This window comes from Phymastichus coffea, unplaced genomic scaffold (assembly GCF_024137745.1).
Source record: "Phymastichus coffea isolate CEN01 unplaced genomic scaffold, Cenicafe_Pcof_1.1 PCOF00054, whole genome shotgun sequence".
Lineage (NCBI taxonomy): Eukaryota > Metazoa > Arthropoda > Insecta > Hymenoptera > Eulophidae > Phymastichus > Phymastichus coffea.
The window spans coordinates 829458-856764 of record NW_026706865.1 but is presented as its reverse complement, the minus strand read 5'-3'; the positions used below and the strand labels follow the sequence as shown (position 1 = coordinate 856764).

Sequence of the window (27307 nt, the reverse complement as noted above, 5' to 3'; positions counted from 1 at the left end):
CGGAATTGTCGTATGTTTTAAAGGCTCGGGTACTTTTAATAGGAAAAACGATTTTGCGGCATACATGAGTGCATTCTTTGTCGTTGCATCATTTTCTATCTATTCGTGCTACTTTTAGCGGTGATCGATATTTTCATTGTCAAAAACTTTTGAGGTTTTTAGAAAATAAAGCAAAAACATAGTATTTTCAAAAGTGCCAAAACAATTCACTAAGCAATACACATTTAAAAAATGATATGTATGCGGTCATACTTTCTTGCCAAATTTATTATGATTTTTTTTATTCATATCTTCAATCCGAACCAATTTTCTTACAAAAACGACATAAATAGGAATTATATATATACTTTGAAAACGCTAATAAGTGCTAATAGCAACTTAGAATATGTTACCATATCAAATTGTTTATTATGTTAAATATTATAATACAAAATATCAATTACAGCTAAAAATAGAGAAAACGATGCAACTATGAAGAACGCATTCATGTATGTCGCAAAATCGTTTATCTCATTGAATATACTAGAGCTTTTAAAACATAGGATAATTACGAATTTTGCCAAGAATATATACATATTAATAAATTATAAAAATATTATTCAGAGCCAGCAATATAATGAATTAAGTAAGTCTCGCACTAATTTTGTTATATTTTAGGTCAAAATTATTATTTTTACATCAACCAAGAAGCCATGTATTTCTTATAAAATTGCAAATCATTTGGTTATTTGACAACACCTATAACTTGATTATAAAAAAGCGGATAGTGGTCTAAACAATTCAATTTTCCGCGGCGCTGTATTTTTATGTTTGTTAAATTGTAATATTTTCCGTTTTAACGAATATTTTTGCAATTGGAAAAAAGCGGCAGATTTCTTGTAAAATAAGGAACTGATTAATTGGTCAACGGTTTCTGTAAGTTCTTCAGAAGCCAAATTACAGCGATTTAAACAAATAAAAAGTCCGACGTCACGTAGTTTTGTTAGTTACACTGTCATATCTCGGTTTCTAATTAATATTTTTCAAATTTTCAAAGTGCTACCTATTCTATATGAAATACATAATAAGTTTTTATGCTTACAGAGTGTTTAACTTAATTACCAAAAGATTTATTAGGGTTTAAGCAATTAAATTATTAATAAATAATTGGAAGTCGCCTTGTACAGCTAAATACCCTAGAAATTGGAATTCACGAGGTCAGAATACTATAAAACTTAGGTATTTAACACATCTACCGGCTATGGTAAGATTCATGGCCCCTAGACTATAATTTTCAGAGTGGTATTACGAAAAGTGAATAAGTATAAATCAATCAGTAATTCGTTTGATATACAAAATTAGAACATCGGGTATGTCTTTCATATTTTTAATAGGCGTTTGAAAATTCAAAGAGAATGCATTTATTGTAAGATGCAAACAAATGCTCTAAATATATCATTGATGATTATGAAATTTTCATTACGGAGGTACATTAATCTTAGCGTTTCAATTTTCATTTTATAAAAAACCAAACTTGCATCTATGACATCTCTGATCAAGTGTATTTCAGCAACTAGTTATAAATAAATAGTAGAACTTAAATTTAGGCAGACTTAAATTTAAATTAGTGCATTGAAATCGAAATAAAAAAATTAAATCTAGTTAAAATGTATAGAAACTGGCTTCAAAGTTAACCATTAATGAGCCATTTTTCAACGTTTTTTGTTATTAATTTTTTATAAAACCTGCACATTTTCGTGTGATTATTTTTTTAGTTGTCATAATTATTGAAATCATAGGCTTATTTGACGAAGTTTTAAAAAACAAACAATTCTCTGGGTAAAAGAATAGATTTAACTACAAAATAGATCAAGTAAGAAGCATAATCCAAATAATTAGTGCTGGAAGAACGCTCGAAGACAGAGCGAGTTTGCCTCTTCTAGCTAATCTGCAATGGCGTGATAGTAGTTGTGATAGTGGTACGTGTACCTCTCGAGGTATCTTCATCCCGTCGTGGTGATAATTTTGATGGCCTAGCAACCTCGCCGCACTCGCAGCGTATCGGTCGACCTCGACGTTCGACTCGCGTGCTGATCGAGTGCTCGCTGCAACAGAAAGCGTCAAAAGATTAATGCTGTGTTATGCTGACTTTGTGCGTCGACGGGATTCGCTTCACTTTATACACCGTAGTTTTATGCAAGTTTGTGGCTTTGCTTAACTTGCTTATGTTCTGTATTTCTAGAATGAAATTTTCTCGACCTCTTTTTGTCAAATTGATTTTAACGAATTGTTGGAGTTGTGTGCACATTGGCTGTTGCGGGATTAAATTCAAATAATAGTATTGTTAAAGAAGTTACGGAAAATTACACATATCCAAGCATTTTGTCATCAAATTAGTAGAATAAATAGATATAACCATCAAGTCGAGTAAAAAAATTACATGCTCATTTTCTGTATAATTGATTATTGAAAAAATATATTTTAGTTCTTTTTATACATAAAAAATGATTGTTATTTTACAATTAGACTTTTGGGAAAGATTCTTTTCTTTCACTAACTCGAGAAATTTATATATGAACTAGAGATAAAAATAATGAGTAATATGTTTAAGCATTGATTGTGCAAATGCATAATTTATAGATAAATATTCTTTATTTTTTATTTAACCATAAAAAAATAAAGTCAATTATGCACTTTCATTTACTTATCGTTCAAATCAAATCAATTAACAAGGGAACGTTCCCAACTCTCCACCTCCAATTTCGCCGCAATTTGGTTACGTTGTAGCTTATTGAAAAATGAAAAATACGTGTTTTTTTATTGGCGGAAAAAGCTTTCTAAGAGGTAAAAACTACTCTCGATAGAAAACTGCTCCTCAATGCAGTTTTTTATCTATATTTTGGTTTCAATTGATATTTTTCAATGAAATAAAATAGAAGTTAGTTTCTTTTTCCTATTGAAAAATATTAATTGAAACTAAAAATATTGATAGAAAACTGCTCTGAGGGGTGATTTTCGAAGATGGTTTTCACTCTTTCGAAAGCTTTTTCCACCGATAAAAAAAAGTACGTATCTTTTATTTTTCAATAAGCTATAACATATCCAAATTACAGCGAAATTAGAGGCGGAGGATTGGGAATGTTCCCTTATAAGTATTATTCATTAATTATAATAATTATAACTAAATTTCTAATCAAACAATTATCGATATTGCGAGTATCTTTTTTTGTGTATAAGTAAAAAAGATGGAAACAAATGATCGTTTGTTAATTGAAAATGATAAGTCACACCAACAGAGATAGGATATCACATATTTCGTTTTAAATTAATCTTATTAAAACGCATTTTAAACGAAAGCGGAAAGCTTTATAGTTTTTATAAATAACATACCACGTAAGCATGCATCGATTTACATTTTCATCCATTTTTCGCATCCTATTTTGCGATTCGTGACTTTACAAAAATATAAAGACGCAAACCGCAATACTTCAATTTTCGTGATAAATTTCAAAAGATAAGTAATTGTCCATCGAATCACAGCTTCATCTGAATCATTCAAAAATTGATTTTCGCACGACGAACACCACTCGTATCGAAGCAAACTAATAATGTGCATGCGGTGGATATCGAACTTTAAGCCAGAATCAGTCTCAAATTACGATCCGGCCTCATCAGTGTCAAGATTATTTAGATACTTAGCTTATACCACTGTAGGACATACACTATATGGATCTATTAAGCGAATTGTGTGTTTCTCTCCCACGCGATTTGGAAACTTGATGTGTGCCTAATTGTTTTGCGTGGGAAGGCCGCCAACTCGTGCGCGCAAGCTTATGAATAATGATCGCACGCGCAAGCACCGAGAATTACTTCGCATCCGTCACGCTTTTACCGTCGTTGTGCGATCGCTTTATACTTGCGCGACTTTCGCGTCATGCTAGTCTCACTCTAACTTTAAATATGTCGAGTACACGCGACAACGTTGCTTGACGTAGATTAAGTGGATTTTTCCTTGACTAAACACCTTTTTTTGTTTCACATGTATTTTGGTACTTTTACATCAATTACATAATAGCTAGCGATTCAAAATGTATAACAGTGGAAACTGGACAACAATCAATACTTTATACTGCAGAGTAGGTGGTACTTGGAAGATATCACCGAAAACAATTTAAGAGGGGACTAATCTACAGTGTTACAATTCAGAGTTGAAATCCATACATTGGATGCTAAAAAATAGTAGTCTTTGTGCGAAATAAGGACAAGACATTTTGACCGCGAAACGTGACAGGAAACCTTCGGGCAAAAATGGCAAAACGAGGCGCTCTCATGTCCGCGCCTTCGGCGTGATGAAATTCATACTTTAACCCGAATTCAGAAGAATAGCCGATCTCTGCACAAAAGCTCCATTGTCGTTTGCTAGCGAAATGAGGGTCACGTGAAAAAATAAGTGAAGAAAAGAGCAGTTAAGAAAAAAATAGAGAAAGGACGCTTTGCATATTCATAAGACTGCTGTACAGTCACAGATGCACACTCACGCATACACGTCCACGGGGAAATTAAAAAGTTAGGCGATGTCAATCGAATTTGCTACGGGGGTAGCTAGAAAGCTTTCGGTACGGAATGTTATTCGATTTTTGACTTTATCTTTACTATCTGGCTTTGAAAGAGTGTTTTTTTATGAACGGATAAAAGCTTTAATCTTCCTCTTTTTTCTGCTTGAAATATTTTTAGTTTTGCCCTGAAATAAATATCTTATATAAAATATTGATTTGTGTTGGTTGTACTTGTAATTCCTAATTTTTTCAATATTGAAATAAATTTAAAGTTGCTCACAAACAAAATAATTCACGGAAAATTATCTTGAAATGCTGTTTATCGTGAATGAAGAAGAGTTAATGAAGACATTTTTATCTTCCCGATGTTTTACATTTCTCACTGAAAACGTCCGACAGAGAAAAATTTATTTATAAATCTATTTCTACGAAGAATCACATAGTTCAATGACTGGAAATCACGTTTCTGAAGTATTCTTATTTTATAACTAGATATTACTATTTTTACAAAATAGTGCACTGCTGACAGATGCGTGCATATATGTATTCCGATAAAAATGTCATAACAATCGATTGTAAACAAAAGATTGGTAAATTACGTGTATATCTTTTCTTTCTATACTTTTAACACAATATGTCAATCAACATTTCTAGAAAGATATTTGTAAACTTTTCTTATTATTAATCGTGATGAAATGAGATGCAATTCAAAATTATTCGTCAGTTAAAGTCAAAGATATTGCCTCTCATGAATAACGAAGCGGATGCTAGATTTGCAAAAGCTTAATGCGCCGCACTTAGAATTTGCTTTAAACTTATAAGAAGTCCTCATCATGTTAGTGATCGTAACGAGCATCGCGGAAGAGAAGAGTCTTAAGTCTTACTCTTCTGTGCTAAACGCCTATGCATATTTAGTGCTTGAAAAATTGGTACATGCATACATTGCCTAGGTTTTTTCAAATTAATTTATGATGAATTTTTGTCCAATCTTTTTATTATACTTTTTCTCACTATTCCGAGCAGAATTTTATGTCAATATTTTCTTTGTAAAATTTTTAAGTTGAAAATCATCCAGAGTTTTACGGAAAAAAATGTCAAGTATTGTTTTATTACGTAAGCCACTGTAAATTATCTGCTAAACTTATTAACTTTTATTCAGAGCTAGATAAATATTTCTCGTATAAAGTGTGTAGGAAAAATGGAATTGACTTATGAGGACACAATTCTTTTTGCTCAAGAAACTTAATCATCATAACGCGCATTTTTAAGTCAAATATTTTAAAATTTATCAACGCAACCGCAATACTATAATATTATTGATCAATAATCAAGAGCAATTTTAGTAAGTTTGCAATCAGAGAAGCATTATAAGACCGCAAAAAGTCGTTAAAAGCAATAATAATAAAAAAAAGAAAAATACTCGACAGCTTTGTTACCCAGTAACCAAGGCATACTATTGTGTTGCGTCGATGACGGGGAGCTGGTAACTCTCTTCTATCAAGATCGTCACGAAGTTCTACAATTATAATAGTTTCTTTCTTACATTTTCTTACTTCCCAAAGATTAGGCAGTAAATTCCCGGATAACCAGTTATATACTTCATCGATCATCCGGTATCTCGAGAATTTCTCCTCTTTATTATTACAGCAACATTGTTAATAGCACTTATAACACAGTACAATTCCAAGTATTTGCATAATTATGTAAGTTCTAATCATCGTTAGTTTTTGTTTTTTTATTGGCCAATCGAGGTATAGTATTCTTAATGAATTACTTAATATCGCCTGACATCTCAATCAATTCCGTTACACAGATCCCCAAATAAAACAGGAACCGCTACGCACAGCTCACAAAATTATATGCCGTCGCACTTCTCTCGTTAATGTCATTTGGTAAACATTGTAAAGAAAACGTAAACGTGTGGTTGGTAATGAAAAAATGACGATGCGAAGTGCACACATGCGTAACAGTTTCCGCGCGGGTCGCTGGTTGGCTACAAGCAACGCGCGCTATATCAAAATTTTATGAGTTACAGCACGAAATCCCAGCGGCGTCGCTTTATATATGCAGGACACCTACGCGTGTGGAACACGCTGCACGCATATTCACCTCGCGTTTTCACTCTCTCAGCGTTTTTGAATTATTCGCGTCGCGATTTTCCGTTTTTTTCTCAATGTGCCTTAGTATCCGGTTAGACCACGCGAAGCATGAAGACGCATTAGAATTTTGATAATATAACTTATTGAACTTATGGATTATTAACGAAAAAGGTTGAGAGTTACGTCGAGGTATTACGTTGTCGTGTGACCGCAAAACGTGATGAGATTTGCGACCCTGTTATACATCAAACACACAAGACAGACTGGTGGAATCACGCAAACTAGATTTGCACGACTTAACTGGTGAAGGTATTCATTGATGCATACCGCAAAGTTCCTTGTAATTGCTAGGATGCGGCAATCTTCGACGCTGCAGTCGATATTTCTGTAGGCTTTGCTCTACAATTTCATTTCCAATGTGAATTTTAATAAAACTAATTGTTGCAAAACTGAACTTCAACGCGAATCGTCAAAGTTTGCATTAAAATATGGTATTACACAATAAACCTACTATTTAGTTTTAAATTTTTAAGCAAGATATTTATACTAAAAAGTACGCATAACTCATGTAATATTGGATAACTACTTTAATATTCAATGATCCATTCATCGTATATAAATTCACATAAATTCACATCGATGGTGAAGCTGCGTGAAACACAGCTTGAAATTGCTTCGGAATACATATCCATTTATTGGTAACGATTGCTTTCACAACTTCTAATTGGGTCATCTGCGTATTTCCAATTACGTAATCCAAATAAGCGGTACTACATGTGTGACGCAGTACTCTGGTATTTTCAAGGTTTATCAATTGGAGCTCATTTCACAGTGCATATTACTTTTCACATTTCACATCAGCGAAACACATATTGTAAATGTTACAATATTCGATGAATGTTTCTTGTTTTACCTCAAGTTGGACAATCTTTAACAATATGCGGTTAACTTTTTTAAAAAAATAACGAAGCCAGAAAACGAAACGTATTTAACGATCGTGTTTCTCAGCTTGTTCTATTTATTAAAACAAAAAGATGCTATGTGCAAGAAAATGCTTCAGAATATCTCGTCGTGGTTTGCTTCGTACAGTTTCATAGTCGTATTATCACATTCGAGAATAAGGATTTCGAACGCTTGGTCGGACGTGAAATTGTCATATCACAATGCACCGTGGATAGATTTCGATGCAGGTGTTGTCTAGTATAGATATTGACGTTTTATGATAAATTTGTATTTATCAAACTAATATAATGGTATATCCATTGATGTTTTTCAATCAAATTGATTCTGGTTAAAGAAACCTAATTGTTTTGTTAACTGTTTTCAAAATCAAATATGTCTGACCAAACGTTGAGTACACTACTAATCTAAAATTTTGATTGCACGTTAGATATCCTCGTTTGATTTTAATATAAAACAGAAAAGAAATCAGCTTTTTAAATTGATCGTTAATTGCAACTTTCTGTTCTTTTTATCGACAGTTCTTGTTTCAACATTTTATTACGAGAATGCGTAGGCTCCAGTGATTTCTTTCATATAACTTTAAAGCCACATCATAGCGATAACAAATAAAACGTGGTCAAAATAAAAATCAGTTTGATCAGAAAACTTTTAGCGCAAGAGAAGAAGAGAAAAAAGAGGAAAAGAATATCCAAGCTACTTATTAACGTGTTAACAGGTCAAAGCATTTGAGTCAAGTTACACAAATGAAACTTTTATCTGCTAAATATTCTTGAAACTTTTTTTTCAATCTAATTGGAGTCGAGGAGCAGCATCCACTTAAAAAGGGTTAGTTTAAATTGGTTAGCCAATTAACAGAGATATTCCCAAATGAATAAAAGTTCGTCATAGACAAAGATATATATATCTTCGACTTTTTTACGACTCTCCATAGTAGTATTCACGATCAATCGCCGCGAGCATGTAAGCTGTTTGAATAAATTGATCCTCTGCGAGAGCTTGTAAACTTGCTAATGTAATTTTCGTTAATAAAAATTAGTGACCGTTCCCGCTTCGTTATTTACTCCGGTAATATAGAACATAGATATGAAGAAAGCGATATCACACGTTGACGCATAAAATATCTTATTCAGGCGATGTTTTATTGGGACTAGATTCGTATTTTTGACGTACGCTACAAATACACAATGGCTCACGAATGAATTGAAGTTTGCTCTGCGATTCGAAAAATAGAAACTCGACGTGCATTCAGAAGAATTGTTCGTTGTATGTATAACAAGACCACAGAACAAACTGACTGTAAATAACCTCAACTCTTGCTAATTAAAGTCAGGACTCACTTTTGTATGTTACGCTTCCTGCTGTTAAAACTTTGTAACCAAATATTAAAAGGGACTTCGACGAAGCGACTGCATTTAATATGGACTTTTGTACTCATTGTTAAATGCCGATAATGATGTCAGTGTTTTTGTTTTACATGAAAATTGTTGCTCTAAATTAAACATAATGTATTCAACAAGTTTCAAGCAAGACAATATTAAATGATTTACAAGCGTTCTAACAGTTGTGAATAAAAATTATATATAGCATATTCTCGACGAGTTGATCGATATTCAAGAAATTAAAAATGTTATTTTTATTAATTACCAATTGCTGCTGTTTTCCTCGTAAATCTTTATTCTATTATGTTTTTCAAGAGATATATCCGACGAACGTTTGTTATTGTATATAACAAATTATTTATTTTATGTGACAAGAATTTTTCCTTTTTCTTATTGATTATAAATAAATAAGCCAATTGTATGAAAACATTTCTGCAATCTTGTTAATTTTCACAACCGATGTGTTGTTGGAATATTGATCAAACTCTAAAAAATTACACTTCGATCAAATATACTGCGAACAATCATTAAATAAAAGTTGAATGCAAATAATAAATCTTCCTCCTTATCGGATCGACGTTGTAAGATTAATAATTGCCAGGAGCATTCGACGAATAAATATAAAAATCCTCTATCCGCGGAAAATTCCGATGTATATATTATTAACGATGCACTTGATCGCGAGAGCACAAAAACGATACGCACTTTTGACAAATGTTTTGATCGATCTTCACGTGCTTGAAGTAAAATATGATAACGCATATTGATAAATGATATATCGCTAATCTTTTCAACCTAATGAAATATAAAACGTGAGTCCACAAAAACTTTTGAGTTTCTATTTTCGTTATAATAGAATCCGATGTTTATCTGAGTAAATATACGCGCACGACAATCAAATGCTTACCACCATTGCTTTCATTAAACTGGTTTCGGATTTTACTTTTTTTACTCCTTTGAAGAATTATTTTATATCAGTTTACTACGGATTGTAAACTTTTGTTTGTAAATCGATGCAATTCATTTACGAATGATCGTAAACTCAAAAAGAAAAAGAAAGATGTATTTTATACTCGCAAACCATTTATCAAGTGTGCGTGATTGATAAATAATTGGCTAAATTACTATTCGGTATCCTTAGCCTAAATAGGTGCACTTTCGTAAATTATCGAAGAACATTGGCAACGTTATCGGTGTAAATCATCCTTCCGATGTAACAGGGTCAAAAGATTTTTTCTTCCACATTTATCGTGCATCTGAAAATATTAAAGATAAAAAGTAAAACTTTAAATTTAAAACTAATAATTTTCATTTGAGCATAATTCTCACGATGCACGCAAGAAAATCAATCCCTCCGCCACTTCCACCTCTTAATCTTGTGGCTCTTGCTTCTGTCATTTTTAAACTAGACGTTGCTTTATGATCTTTCCTCGCGAAAACCTATTTTATTTTTATATTATCCTGTTAGTTCCTTTTATATTGTAACAAATTTTTATGATTGACATGTAAACGTGATTCAATTTGGTATTATGAAATAATTCTCTCTACTTCGCAGCTATTTTTTAATTAATAATATGAAAGAAAAATGGTTAATATTCGCATTTCTTTATATAAATTCTTTATTGCACGAACTGCCGAAAGCATTGCAATGATAATTATTTAAAATCAATAGTGCTGAGAATTTTAGCTCAAGGGCGAAAATTTCGCTGTAAACAAGGGTATCAAGCTCTGATTATGCGGTATAATAATAATCAAATATATAATATAATGATCGTAAAACTATCATAATTATTAACAACTCATTATTTACCAATTTTCGTATTATGAAAATACGAAAAAATGCATGCCTAACATGATAATTAATAATAAGGCGTGAGCTATTAATTTTTCAAATTTTTACTTTATGTATGCAGTTGTAGTTCGCGCTCAAGTTTCTTTTTGATTACATTGGGACCGCCACCTATAACTCACTCCGGGTACGGAAAGATTTACGTGCTGATTTTCATTTTCGTTAACTTTACGTCGATTAATCGTTGGGACTTTCTTATTTTCATTTTTGTTCTTATATACTTTGTTAACTGTAAAACAGTTGTCGAACTTTTCTTATTAAAACATCAACGATGACAAATTAAGTATTTTGTTTGTACAGTACACCTCGAGTATCCATCGATATTTCTATTATAACGCTAATTTATTTGTTGAGTTAGATATAAGAGAGAATTAGATTTTGATGTTTTCCGTTCTCTCTCTCTCTCTCTCTCACTCTCTTCAGAGGCGAGAAGCAATCAAACGATGTTTAATGGAGTAAAAGAGAATGGATGCCGTGTAAATTGTTTCCGCGTGCGCTCTGGTTGCACTCAAGCAAGCGAATCACGTTGCTTTTTATTGGCATATTGTGAAATACTGAAGATTGTATAGAAATACAATTTATTTGTAAAGAATAATTGACTAAACTAATTTGTCATTACCATTTTTTCTTTTCCAAGTATTAATCTTCTTTTTTCTGAAATCTGTAATTTACGTAACAGGTCAAGCTTACTTATAGAGAAATGAGAAGTTTATCGCAAAGGAGAGAAAGAAGTTTTTCTTCGAGGGTTGGGTTTCAGTTTTCAAGCTTCGATCGGACTCGGTACGTAATTTTCCTTATGTACTACATCAATTAGAATTTAATTGGCTTATATTAGTGAACTTATGCTCGACAAATCGAATAAATTTGCTAACTTTTTGCAACAACACACACTTGAATTTAATTAAAACCTTCTCGTAATTATTTTCACTAAGCTTACAATTAAATGTATTTCCAAAAAAAAACCGCGAGCGTTTACGGATAGAAATCAACATCATATATATATCTTCATTTGTTTTTCACCGCTTAAAAAGCCATTAGCCCACTAATGAATATTGTCTCCGGCTAACTTGACAGCGAAAAAGCTGTGGTAGCACAGTGCCAAGACTAAAACAAGATCTTTACTTTGTATGATTTAATTCAAGTGTGACTATTTTGAAAGAGGCGACAACAGGAGAATTAAGATGAATTTCGCTATAAAAACTTCCGGCACTAACTCTAAATCATTTCGATGGCCCATGTAAGAACTTACGCGCGCTTTCCAAGAGAAAGCTTTCGAAGATTAAGTTTAGCGTCTATTAGATAATTTGAGAAAAATACGTTCTACAAATTTGACTTGTTCGAAAGAAGATAAGTGTTAATTTTAATATTCAAAAATAATTTTTAATATTCAAAGTGCTCATTAGATGGCTAACAAGACTATTGTTATCAAGAATGGTTTATTAAAGATTCATAAATACCCAAGTTAGAACATTTAAAATAACTAATTGTAATGATTTTGGAAAATTTAGATAGTGTTATAATAAAAACTAGTCCGTTTACTTAAAATATTTGTAAATTATGCGTTCGGGTTGAGGAGTGAATTAGATGAACTTTGATTATACAAATTAAAAGTGTATTAATACTACGAATTAACAATAATACTACTCTAAATTACAGCTAATCAAGATAAAAATGATTGGTGATCAAATGACGCTCAGAATAATTACAAAAAAAGATTGTTTATTCAATGAGTTGCTGCAGACAACTCTCACACAAAAAAAGAAATGGTAACGCTACCTTGCTTAAATGAGAGGTCGAACGGTTCTGCTCGATGCGCGCTGAACGGATCAAAAAAACTCTTCCGATTTTCCCTCTCCCGCTTTCCCGTTGTTTTCCTTCTCTCGTGGCTCAAAGGTCGTAGGACGTTGCTTGTTTGCCGCTAATGATGGCGTTTTAGCCTGCTGCCCCGCTCGCTTCACGTGTCTCGATTGGTTTTCAAGGGGGACCCATGGCCCCCGCTTTTGACCTTTCCAACCTTCGAGTTTTTATCTCGAGGTGAGATTCGGAAATATAGGTTTCCGATTTGCTGGTTTGATTCGCAAGCTAACATCAGTTCTGGCGATGCGCATGCTTAACTTGAGTTTATGACCAGCGGCTTTCGTTCACAAAACTTCGAGGAACTCAACATCTCGATTTGTATCAAATCCCTATTATGAAATCAAAATTATGTCAGAGCGCATAACGCAGAATCGCACGCACCCATCCAAAACTTGCAGCTCCATCTCTCCTACATTTCTTTCCTTTCGGCGCTTATCATTAATCTTAAAATTAATACATTTGGTGTCGCTGGTTTATAAAATTTCTTAGAGTTATTTTGAGAAGTAGAAATGTTCCCGAAATCACATTTCTTATCGGATACAAAATCTGTACATATGTACTCGTAAAACGAAACGGGAAGGTCTTTTATTTCTGGAGAAACATCTCACAATTTGGGTATCGACGGAATAGCGGTTCAAAAAATTCGGTTTCGCATGATTTTGGCCTGATTATCTTATCATTATACACATACTTATTCATCCGGAACATTACAGATACAATCAAAGAACCACATAACTAGACTTTTAAGTAATTAACCCAAGCAATCTACAAGAAGCATCTTGCATCGCATTTTATTTTCAAGCTTCAAAGAGAGTGGGATGCAGACTCTTGTGCGTATGTGTATCAGGAAATTCGATAACGTCGTCTTTGATTAATGAACGAGTATATACAGCGTATATCCTACTGTCTCTCTCTCTTATGTGTTGCAAGAGAGAAAGAGAGAGAGAGAAAGAGAGAGAGAGAGAGAAAGAGAGAGGGAGAGAGAGAGAGAGGGAGAGAGAGAGAGAGGGAGAGAGAGAAGGGTCATCTGATAAATGTCTTTTTTGAGGCCTGCAATGGCTCGATCCACAGGGCGACGGACTCGCACCCGGTAGGCCGATTGATACAAGAACCACTGAAAAAAGTTTTATATGCTTTGTTTCCAAAACACATTGCAAGCCGCCGTCGCTGTAATCACTGATGGAGCATAAATGAAGCGACATTAAAAAAATCCCTTTTCCCGAGCTATGACGATAATCTGTTCCTACTGCAATATTATTATTATTATTATAACCACGTTTTCATCGTGCTGCTGTTTCTCTTCATGTTTCATTTACCTAATCTTATTGCCCAGCTTTAGGGTTCTTTGAAATGTGCGGTTGCTTTGAGTATAGCTTCTAGGCTATAAGGACTAATTAGGTTTTGTTCTCGCAGGAATTTCGACGAAAGTTAATCGGATTGCAAGACCAGTTGAAAAGATTATAACTGCAAGGATGATATTGGGCATACTATAGCTTAAAAATGTTCGTAGGGTTCGTAAATAAACCGTTTAAAAAACGTTGAATTCCATTCAAAATATACGTTTTCAAACAAAGATAAAGAACGATCCTAAAAATATATTTATCCAACTTTTTCTCTTGAGGCATTTCTCAAACAAAAATTTGACAAGTTTAAGTAGATAATCATTAGCGTGAAAAATCGACGTTCCGTTCTCTCTCTCTCTCTCTCTCTCCCTCTCTCGCACCGGGTGGTAAACTGAACAATGTTTTGGCGGGAGTGTTCATCTCTCCTCTTGAAAATATTGAAAATGCAAAAGACATTATAATGACAATAAGTGCGGACGGTTTTCAGTTTCAAATCGATAACGTTTAATGGTGTAATCCTAGCTGTATCATATATTTCCTCGTAAGCAAAAGGAGTAAATACTGTATCCTACTGTTTGACTGCGAAAGCTCTTCTTGTTATTGGCGGTTACCTCGTATCCATCTTTAACTCTTCCTTTGCACAGGGCGTTTTTCTAACCATCTGGAAACAAGCACAGCTCATTGTTTTAAAAAAGAGCAACATATCATCGGCTCTTTTGGACTTTCGTCCGATAGCGTTGCTTTGTTTTCCATTGAAATTATTGAAAAACTTACCTATGATCGATCGAACAAAAATAATATTGTAGACCTCTCGTCCAGACAAAATTTAAGAAACCCAACCTGAACACCACAGTACACTTACGGACGACATGCGAATGACCATTGACAGGACAAAGGTAACTAGATTACTATTATTTGTTTCAGCAAGTTTTTCAACATCATCTCGCCTTCTGAACTTTTTCATAGGCTTTGTGGCATAGGTTTCTTCAGGGTTGCTATCCTTTGGATTAAAAAATATTTATATTGGTGGAGTCTTTGATCCAGCCGTATCTGGATTACTACATGGTAGTCTCTTTGGATGTGTGTAAGGAGCAACCAATTATATTGCAGAGATTTAGTAACTTATGTATTCGGTATATTTTTGGTGTTAGGAGGGATGAGTGCATTACCCTACTTCTACGAAAAATGACTAGGCTGGCTCCGCTCTGATTTTCGCAGGAACTATATTATTAACCTGCTGATGCACAAAATAACTCGAATAGAAAAGCCCAAGTATTTAGCAGACTTCTTCTCTGCATATAAACCTGGCTTCTCTGGTAGGGGAGAACAGCTGGAGCTAAACATTCCCAGGACTAAGACTGAGTTCGGATTGTTTCAGGTTGCTGGTGCTCGCTTATACAACTCCATTCCATCCTCTCTTCGTCATTTATCGTCGCTTGTGGCCATCAGGGATGGCGTACGAGAATATTTTCATGCGCTAGACCCTTAAGTTTTACTTGCAAGAACGGCTAAATGTTTTTATTTCTATTGTATACTTCGCGTTTTTATTTGTGATTTTTGTTTCTTATTTCTATTTGTTATGTTGATGACTGTACTACTAGTCTCTCTGTTTATAGACTAAAATCAATTGTACTAGGCGTAATAAACTGTAAAAATATTTAATCTAGACTTTCTCTGTTTATATTTATGTCTTTGACACGTCTTCGTGACTATTTATTTTATTTTTATTATATGTTACTGACTGAGAAAGTCTTTGTGCAGTGCCTTCAATGTTGTGATAGATCCTTGATCAAACTCTCTGATTTAACTTTTTTATTGTATTTGCCATAGAGCAAATAAAGATTCAATCAATCTCTCTTTCTCGCCGACGATTTTTGAAACCGACACGTTGTCCATTTTTCTATGCAATATACTCGATCATATATCATCATATCTTTGAGAATTAAACAAAAGAGTTCTATTTTTCTATTGAAAAAATAGATACATTTTTCTTTTTTTAAGCAGTGCAGACATATTTTTCAAAAAGTTAGCTTTGATGTCGTCGAGGCAATAACGCTAAAGTTACCTTTTTGGTGTGCTTTTAAAGAAAACCAAGTGGCAAGTTTTCCAGTGCTGCTATGAAATCCCAGCAAAGTCGTTTCTAAGATTTCCTCTCTGTATATCTTTTGAAGCACATTTCAACGTATTGCACGGTAATTTACAATTCTCTGCGGGAAGGCAACTCTTATCTATCTTTCGCTCTCTCACTCTCTCTCTCTCTCACTCTCTGCCTCTCTTCTTTCTTCTCTTTTCATTTCTACTATTTTTTATTCGTTTATCTTTTCGTCCGCACGCGTTTGCTAGCCACTGTATACTCTTTTTTTTCTACCTCCTCGTTGCCTTTTATATTTACAGTATTTTTTATTCTCTATCTCAACCGTGTCTAGATACAAATCACCCGCTTGTTATGCAAAAGCCCGAGGGACTATCGATTCAACGTCATTACCTTAAGTGACCGAAGATAAATTAAAATAAAAATCTCAGCGTCAGCGACTCTGCCGCGCGAACGGCTAATATCACGAAAAGTAGGTTAATAGAATGAATATCTCAGCAAATATTAATGCTTAATTATTGTAATTGTTCTAATTTACAGTACGCTTCGATGAAAATTCATGGTTTTTTAAATATTAATATTATTATTATTATTATTGTTGTTGTTATTATTAATAATATGACTTTCATTAATTTATTTATAAATATGGTATAATATAGATAAACAGAAGGTTCCAAATGTCTCTATATAGCTATATATGAACGAATTACATATCCATTTATGTAACAAGTTTCGTCAAAATCCTTTGAGTGAAACGAATTTGTATAATGATGAACCTACGTAAAATTAATAGTCGATATATAAATAATCAATGATGCTTTAACTCTTAGTTTTATAGTTTTTAAAAAGTAATATTCAGAATTATATAAGATTTGTTGTTTCAAGATACACAATCGGATTTTCAAGAATTATCATATCAAATGAAAGGAATGATGGCTTTTCTTCTGGAAGCTATATTGGAAGCATTGTTCGATCTGCACTTTTGAAATGAACGAACGAAAGGAAAACAGAGAAAAATGGAAAAAAATAGCAAGTTATACTAGATGAAATGTATGTGTGAGTAGTATTTTTTTTATTCCCCGCCTGGCCCAGTACCAGCTGAGCCACCTGGCACAAGTCAGTGCCTTTCCCAATAAAATCGTCCGACGACGAGAACAACAACGAGATTTGCGCGCAGAGATTTCTCGAGATGTAGACTTTAATTTACCTTATTTCTCCATGCACTTTCCAGCTGGCACACAACATTGAAAACGTTGTCTTTCAATACATACATTACATACATATATACATACAATTCCTCAGTACCTAATTCGTTTGGACCATCGAAGAAAAACTAAATTTTGGAGAAGTTTTTGTTTGTTCCACTGCCACCTACCTCCTAGTTCAATTTTTCCGTGAGAGCACTTGGAAAAGTCCAAAACATTTTGTCACGACGCTTCAGGTTATATTATCATTATTTTTTGTAAACACTCCCTACTCAAGGCTCGACTTTACGAACGCTTGAGAAATTGAACATGTTTAAAATCTTGTACCGCACACGCTGTATCGAAAATGAAGTTAGACACATGCGTGAGAAAGAGATTTCAGTCTCGTCTATACGAGATTGAAATTATTTTCGCGCACTAGTATCCAAATATATTACGTACGATAGAATGAAGGACAAAATTTATATCTCTCATACTGCAGAGGTGGCCTTATTTTAGCACTTGAATGTTGAGTGAAATTTTTGCTTTCTTCTTTTTTTCATTGAAATCACGAGATGATAGGTATGGCATTTATGAAGTAAATATTGTTTTTTTAATCAGTTTTGATATTAAAATTAAATAATTAGAATATTATATTCATGGGAAAGAATAATTTTATGTTAACTATTCTTCATTCTGTTGAAAACTTCTGCGTGACGTTGTTCAATGCTTTTCAATGCTTTGCCGTTACGTGAGCAATAACAACGTGCTAAAAATGACATTCCAAGCGTATTACGTAACCAGTTTCATGTAATTATATAACAGCTATTTTGTTGTCGAATCTCTATCCGCAAAGTTTGAAATATGAACCGTGATCTTGTCATCGCCCACGTTCCTGTCACTATATTTCTCAAACTAGAAATAATTACTTTAGGAGATGTACCGAAAAAGGACAAATAATCTCTCTTCTTCTTTCCCATATCTATGTATGCATATGTGTGACAAATCGCGAAGCAAATGCGGGCTAAAGGAAATGAGACAATTTCCTTTTATACGTGCAACGCGTCCTTTCTCTTCTTCTTTTGCTGCTACTGTGACGACGGTTTGCAAGCTCTCAACTTTGTGAGGCACCACCTATTATCTCGCAACGCAAGCAGCAAATGTTTACGATGTCGATGTGGGTATACACATAAAGCTGCAAGCAACTGGATTGGAAAATACTTATGATCCTATTTGCGGATTTACTTTCGCGAAAATACGCCTTTAATGCGTTGCTATCCCGTTATTATTACCTTATATCATTTCTTTTTCTCTCAGGATTAGCTAGAGGATGTGTCAAGGCAAGCTAAGTAAATATTAGTACTGGTCATTGGACTCTGTTATCTACAAAGGAAAAATGCGTTTTATTTATCCGGTTTTTCCATTTTTGCGAAAGTATTCATATAAAAATCGGTTAGTCTTACGAGAGCACACATTTACCATTCAGTTATTCCACGTGTGAAACAACGCAGTTGTGCTTCCAGCAGAGTGCTTGGCAGTTCGACAAATTGAATACGCAGATAGAAAGGGCGAGAAAGAGAGAGAGAGAGTAACTTTTCCATAAGCCCGGTACGTAATAAACTCGTACAAGCTTGTTTTCCTGGAATAAAGAAAGCAAGTTGAAAGAGCTATTTCCTGTATTTTTTCCTCGAGGTCGTACAGTCAACAATTGAATTACAAATCAGACCGAGACAAATAGCATTCGAGGATACTTTAATTTATATATACTTTTCTACTCCCTTGCCAATCACATGCTTTTCTCCGTCGATAAAGGGAAAAAAACGAATTTTTTTCAAGTTAAATTGTAATTTGTCTGTTTCAATACACATCATAAAATGTTGCCTTTTATCGTATCAATACATAATAGCAGTTGCACCTGTGCGAAGCATTTTGCGTCCTCAATTGTCTCTCTGCTACTACTATATGCGCGAGAGGTATACACTGCGTAAGAATCTTATCTGAGCGACATAAAAGCAAAAGGGGTCGCACATGCAGCTTGCAACGCTCGGGTCGATCGACACAATTAAAAGAGTCGGACGCGAGCATACGAAGAGAAATCGGTATGCGCGCTCTCTCTTTCTCTCGCTCTCAAAGCTCAGATCGTTGTTTTAAAGAGTTTGCGAAGATGGCTTTGTTGGTTTTTTAATTTGGAAAATAATTCTATTCGGTGGTTGCAGTTTTTTTTTCAGAACACTGCTAGATACAAAGTTATAGTTACTTGTAAGGGAATGGAACTTTAAAGTAAACATCATTGTGCTAAATATGTGACTGCAAACTTTAAAAGAATTATATCGAAATCATATTTGCAGAAATTTTATTTTTATTTAGTTACATACTAGTATCCATTACACTCTCGTTGATTCCAAAAAAGTAAATAAAACCATATCTGAAAGCAAACCTTTAGATAAAAACTCAATTTTAAAACACCATTCTTCCTAAATAATGTACGTTTCGTTGGACAATTACCAACCTCATCATATTTTGGAATGGATATGAAATATATAAATTTAATTGTAATAACTGTACTTCGATATATATAGGTCAAACAAAAGAAATCTGAAAAAAAAACACTTTGACGAACAAAAAAAGACCTCTATTAACCAGTTTCACTACATTTAAAAAATAATCCATCACATTTTTTTTATTAGGATAACATAAGAATTTTAGATGGAGAAACGAATTATTATAAAAGGACTGAAATGATTTTCATTAATATGCATAAATAAACGATTAACAAATAGGAAGACACACATTTATTAAGAAATTAATATAAAAGTTTGAATAGTCTTTTAAGAGTTTTGTTTGATTCATATGTGTGATAAAATTTATTTTCATTGCTATGTATGTAATTGTTTCATATGTTGATATGTTTTGATGTGTATAATAGTTTATCTCTATATCTATTCAGTTTTATTTTATTTAGTTGTGAAAAAGGGAATGGTAAGCGTTTGACTGATGTATTCATATTTATATTAGATCAGTACAACTATTCAATGTGTAACCATTTCTAGTGTTGTTATTGGATGGAAAAACGTGACAAAAATTTATTGATTAGTTGTTACACTATAATTAATAATGTACAACATTTAGGAATCCATAGTGGTTGACATGTTTTTTACAACTTCAATAAGATATTTATAGAGGATTAAAGCAGTGTTTTATTGTATTAAGTTTTATGTTCCAATTGTTGTAACCATATTTATTTTTTCACAAATAAAGATCTGATGAGATTGACAATTGACCAACGAAAGGTACGTTTTCTAGAATGAATGGTGTTTTAAAATTGAGTTTTTATACAAAGATTTGATCTCTGAATTGATTTTATTTACTTTTTTGTTCAGTTTCATTTTTGCGTCATAAAACATCTTTGAAATGGTTGTGTTTTATTGTCAAATTCCATATTCGTATAGATTTTGTTTTTACGCAACTATGTCGCTATCGTATTTTTTGAATTTTCAAAATTCTTTAATTATCAAATGCCATTTGGCAACCATCCAATGAAGGGAAAAAATTCATTGACGAAAATTTGTTGAATATTAATTGAGAAAATGGCTTATTACTGAATTTTTCTTGTTGCTATATAGCATTGAAATTTAAATAAAACTGAAAAAATTAATAAAAAGTAAATTACTATCGTTGAGATCTTCCATAATGTTTATGCAAAAAAGAAAAATTTAGCAACGGAGATCAATCCTTAAATAAATTAACAACTTTTTATTCGAATTACAATCAACAATTCCATTTAAATGTTCACCTTTCCCACAGCAAAATTTTTCTTTATTGAATAATAAGCATAATTCCCCTGTATGACTCATTTTGCCATCAATGTGTTGAAAGCATCAAACTATTACTTTATTCATTTATTAAATCAAACTTTATTTCACTAACTAACTATTGCCGAGGTATTAAAAAGCATTGGCATAGCGCATAGGATGAAAATCGATTAAAGCTTTGTATTGTAACTACTTTCAACACTGCATAAAATAGTCAAATGATCGATGAAAGAAAGTAGTATACCTACCATATTGTTGTAAAAAGTGCATTATGTGATTTCGTTAAAATAATAAATAAAGAATGCTATTTGTGCATGTCAAACAAAAACAAATCGCACATAGTGTGAAAGAAAGAATTTTAAAATTCTAATAGAGCAAAAATAATAATAATATTATTTAAAGCAGTGTGCATGAAAAAGTATTAAAGAATTATTTAGGCAGAGTTTAATAGAATTTGGATAGATCGAAGTATATATGTACGTTATAGCACAATAACAAGACAGAAAAAAATCGATCGTTAGATCAGGAAAATACATTAAGTCACTCTGGTGAAATGGTTATAATGGAAATAAAGACAGTACAACAGCATCGTTGGTCGCGAGTGAAAAAAATGATGTTTTATTGAATAATAACTATCAGTAATAACCAGAGTACACAATTATACTTAGCATATCGGAAAAAAGATAGATAAGAGAAAGTTACACTGCTGGATATAGCCACGGTGACATTCGCAAAACGTCATTGCAAGCAAGAGAGAGAGAGAGAGAGAGGGCGAGAGAGAGAGAGGGAAAGACAGAATAAACTAGCACTCGTAAATACTTAATTGCATCGTAAAAGTAGAAAACGTTTCGCCAAGAGGACACAATTGTAGGAAGTATACGTTTGTCTATTTTTTTCTATCCTTGGCTTTCTATCTCTCTTACTCGCTTTTCCGTTTACACCTTTTCGCCGAAGACTGATTTCGCTCAGATATCGACTCATTGCTTTCACATCAATCATTTACACACCGAACCGGTGCCTTTGTTACTTTCCTCGTTATCGTAGGTGGCTACGAAACGTTTTGATTCGAATGAATGATTAATTATAGACACTGGTGTTGAGAGCCAAAAAAGCTTTTTTAAAGCTTTGCGTGTGCATGTATATATTGTTGTTTTTACAATGTATTTACATGTATTAACATACAAAAAATACTTTATAGACAATCAATGAAACTCATGTAATATATCACAACTCATTAGAATTTTCTATGTACAAATAATGTCTTTTCAGTTTTCTTCTTCATTTTAAATAATTCTCTTATACTTTTTTTCTCTGCGATACGTTAATGGTGTAGCGATTTAAAAAGTGAGATGATGGCGATTCATATCGCATTTCGAACAAACAAGAATTCGTCGTCATATCTTACAAGTGTGATCGTGGCTGGACGCTATTTTTTTTAACGAAGAGTATCGACGTATGTATGTCTGTGTGCAATATGAAAATATCGGATTTTCAAACGAGTATTTTTTCCACGCTAGCGTGACTCTTTCTCTGACCTATTATAGATTAGGCACGATAAATGCAACTTGTAATGTCTTTTTTTCGCTGTAGTATAGATAAGATATACACGTATAGAACTGTAGCTAGTCTGCCTACAGTAAAGTTTTTATTCTCTTTGGTCCACTTTCTAAATATTCATATATTGAATATACATACGTTAGCCTTATTTTTTACTTAAAACTGAATTTGCTTTCAACTTTACTTTTGCATACAATTAGATTTGAAGTATACCTTTCGCAAAAGTTATATATTCTTATGAAAATGTGGTTATTTTATTAGAGCGATTTTCCGATTAATTTTCAAGAAAGAGAATAATAGAGGTCACCTAAAGGGAATCCTAATCTAATTTAAATGAATTCTAATGGAATTTTTAATGATCAATTCCCAATCAAGCTTGCATAATGTATGTACTAGTTAATGAGAGTTAACACGGAGCTACAATTTACATATTTTATCCTACATATCGACAAATCACCGCATATACAGCGATGAATTGATTCCAGTTGCATCAGGTATGCTAATAATGCATGTCTTTTGCTGTTTCGCAATAAACATGTATTGTCGAATTAGCAAAATATCCGAATACTAAATACGCAAACACAGTAAAAATAAAGGTTGAGTCAAAACTTGCAAATGCGACTTTACTAACACTTATATTTTTTCCTTTGCGGTTTTATATTTTTTTAGAGATCAGGAGACAACGAGCGCGAAATTTTCAACGTTTTATCCTATCTCTTTCTCGTTTACTGTATCTGAGAAAAGAGAGGACCACATATATGTATCGCGTAGAACTGCGAGATTAGATAACGCCGAGCGTAAAGCTAAAATTCAAGTGTTGCGATAAAAGCGTGTTCTATGCGACACTTGTGCTATTTTCGATTGAATTTTGCCCATTCTTAAATTTAATATTTTTTTACAAAAAGGACAAGTAGATAAAGTTCAAATTAGACTTACTTATTTCTTCTTCAAGAAATAATCAAATGGATATTCTTGTAGAAAGGAATTTGAAATGTGGATTACCAGCATCACCATTTTCTCGATGCTGCTGTCGGGGAATATTGGAATGATTCGAAAGAAATTGCTAGGGACAACAAGAAGATAAAGCTGATGTGAAAGCCGCATCGTACTTCTGCATAAAATAAAACTCAACACATTTCCATCTAATAATCCAGACTACAACGCCAAAAACGAATTAATTTTGGCTCTTTATTTTTACAGACTTTAGCACTTTCTTAATGTGTAATCTAATTCAAAATGAACTATGTCATTACACTGGAAATTTCTTCCTGTCCGAAAAAATCAAAAGTGATTCTATAACTTTCAATAAATATCCAAATTAGATATATTAAACGCGAGTACATACAACGTGAAAGAGCTTTGACAATCGTATCATATAAGAAAGTCGATATATAGTATGCTATCGCGTACCAGGTGATGAAACTGTCGGTCATCGCGCGCATGGATTAAGTGAATTACGGAGATAAACGCAAGAACATGAGACACACACTATACAATTAACAACAAACAAATATATAAGTATATACAACATTGATGTGATGGTGGTGATTGTCACGTACATATGAGTAAACGCAAATATTACGCTTGGTGGTTTTCGTGACGAGTACATTTTAGGCTTGAGGTGTAGGCACGAAAGTTTGTTTAACAAACGTGCGACAGCGAAACTACGTGATGGAAAATACGTCATTAGTCGCGTGTAGTTGCGAAACAAATATTTAATGATATATCATAAAGAACAAATGCTTTTTACACTTTTTAATATGGTTATTTTGATTTTTTGTTATTTTGTGCTCATGTACTACTTTTTTTATCTAGTTTTTAGTTTCAATAGAGAACAATTAATCAAAATATTAAAATTACACAGAATAAAATTTCTAAGGATTTTTAGCCCAGCCACGTTTTGAATACTACCTATAATGTGTGTGCACATGATGACGTGACGTAAGCATGTTTCTTTTAAAAATAAAATTATACTGAAAAACATAAGACCTTCATTATAAAAGTATAGAATATGTAACGTTGAAAGAAAATAGTATCACAAGGTAAAAGTATTAGTGAAGATATAGACGAATTCTAGTTCCTTCTTCAGGAATGCTCAATTCGCTTTGTATTTTTCCAACTATGTATACTTTACGTGTATGTTATTCTTATTTTTAGAATTTTTCTCCAATTTATATATACGACATTCAATACTAATTTATATATTAAAATGATATGCTTCTCAAACATATGAAATTTAGATCGTCCTTAACGACCTTATAATACAAAAATTGTTGAAGATTGGACTTCAGTTAATGACTTATTTATTATTTAGTAACACCCGTTTTATTCTTTGTGTAAATTTTCCAAGACATAGTATTGTTTTTCTCAATTCTTTCAGAAAACTAAACTATCGTACGAACTTAAATAAATAAAATCAATGTTATTTGAGAATAAATACACACACTCACCCGCACACACATAAATTATACAGTTTTTTATTAGTTTATTAGATTGATGCATGAAAATACTCAAGTGTTTGATGCAAACAAACAAAATATCATTAGCAGCATAATATTATATATCTCGATTAGAATATTACACTAGACTACATTATTTTTTTATGAATGTGTCAATTATCTAATCTAAACATTTGTGAACTTATTGACAACTTTTCTACGTGAACTGTTCTAAGCTCATCATTTTCTTTACAAAGCGAAAGTAAAGTACATCTTTATATGAATCAATTTCAAAATATTTTAATCAATATGTTACAGACTTGATACATTAAAACAAGAGAAAGGTCAAATTATAATCGTGTATATAGCCAAAAATCTTTTTTCTTTACTTGACTTTCGTATAGGTATACGTGGACTATTTTTCAATAGCTTTGGTTAACGCAAAATACTTCATGCATCTATCTAAATCTTATCTACGAAATATAAAAATTCATAGTCGTTTGTCACAGCAAAAAATAATTGGTCAGACATTCTTTTGTATATATTGCAATGCATCTCGGTGCTACCATATTAGAAACAGCAATTCAATTCTCATAATTGTTCTCTCACAGAAGTAATAAGCTAACACCGATGCATTTGTAAGTCAAAACAATGGTACCTTCGACAAGCCATGTATAGTAAACGCAACAGTTAGCAATGAGTTGTATACGGGGAAAGCAATTAACGGAATGCATGACGAAGAGAAACTAATGATTGTGGAAAACAGTAATGTACTTTCCCCGTATGCAGTTGTCGCGATAAAGTCGCATTAAGAATAAGGAAAAAAGTCATAAATCAGTTCTGGCTAACCAGGCGAAAGCCCCCCTTAACTCTACACTCCCCCACGTAAAAGCATAGCCACCAGTACCTAATCTCGTTGTTCCTCGTTCTGGTGACATTCCTCCTTGCAGGATATCGTCTCCTCGGTGGTGGTTGACATCTGCAGTCGCAATGCATCACACAAAGAACAGCAGTAGTAGCGAGTGTCATGACGAGTGGTGCAGCAAAGTAATGAATAATTATAGTCAATTCAGCTTCTCGATCGTAATCAGCCATAACGATACTCCGATTGACACGGCTATAGTAGCATGGGAATTGCGAGCCTTCGTAACCCATTTCACGCGTAAAATTCTCGCAATCCACTACCGGCGGGTAGCCACATCCTTTAATATTCACCAACAATACCGCATCAATGATTTCCTCAGCTTCCTCTATCTCTTCCGACATGTCAACACTACTAGTCACGAGGTTAGTCGAGTTCGAGCTCGCGTTGCTCCACGGGGTGTAAGTCACGTAAATGTGCGTACACCTGTACACTTCGCTGGTACAGCCTTCTCGGCACGAGCTCCAAGTGCAATTGAACAGACCCCAAAGATCCTCGCGTTTCGAGGTGGTACATATCACTGGTTCGGGAAAGAAATCAGCCGTGAGAGTGCTGAAAGCAGGATCGACATAAAGCGGCACTAGGAACAACAGGGCGCAACCACCCGAAATGGCCACGAGAGCAAGACTCGAGGTAGCGTAGAAAGTCAATCTTTGTTTGCAAGTGCGTCGCGGCTTCTTCTTCTTGGCAGCTTTGTAACCCAACTCGATGAGCTTTTGTCTGCGCTGTTCTTGTTCGAGCAGCTCGTCCCTCAGTAGAGCCCGGCACTTGGCCCCGAGCAGCAGTTCCGAGCTGCTGGTACCAGTGCGCATTGGTGCGCTGCTCGTTGACGGCGCCACCGTTGCCCCGGCCGTTAAGCGCGCGGCTGCACTCCTGGGTTGTTCGTCCCTGGGCTTTTTCTTACGCTTCGGTGGACTGCTGCTATGACTACTCGTGTTGTTATTTACGCCATTGGGGCCCGGGCCGTCGATCACGCTACTCGGATTCGCTGCGGGCTCGATCTCGGGGCTTAGAAGTTAGGATCAGGATGGTCGCGAGCTACGACCCGTCGTCGCGATCGTCGAACACGACGGCTGTGGCTCGCTGATATCCTGATACTGATGATGATGGCGATGGTGACTGTGACGCTTGCAACTGCTCGCCGTTCTCACTGCTCCTCGCGATGATGGCAGTGCTGCTGTTGGATCTTGCATGGCGATTTTCTTTTTCTTTTTGGTTTTAGTAGGGTCTTGCTAAACTGTTCATAAAACACTTTGCCTTCTTTTCAAATGCTGACA

The 27307-nt window shown here is 33.8% G+C and overlaps 1 protein-coding gene across 1 annotated transcript; it reads right to left on the bottom strand.

The window, feature by feature from the left end:
- On the bottom strand, positions 1–27255 carry LOC131665847 (protein tipE). Its single transcript, XM_058938011.1, has 2 exons — positions 26016–27255; positions 1–2084 (listed from the first exon to the last, which is right to left on the bottom strand). Exons 1-2 carry the CDS (start codon positions 26840–26842, stop codon positions 1919–1921), a joined length of 993 nt encoding a protein of 330 aa, XP_058793994.1. The 5' UTR covers positions 26843–27255; the 3' UTR covers positions 1–1918.
- Positions 27256–27307: the final 52 nt, after the last annotated feature.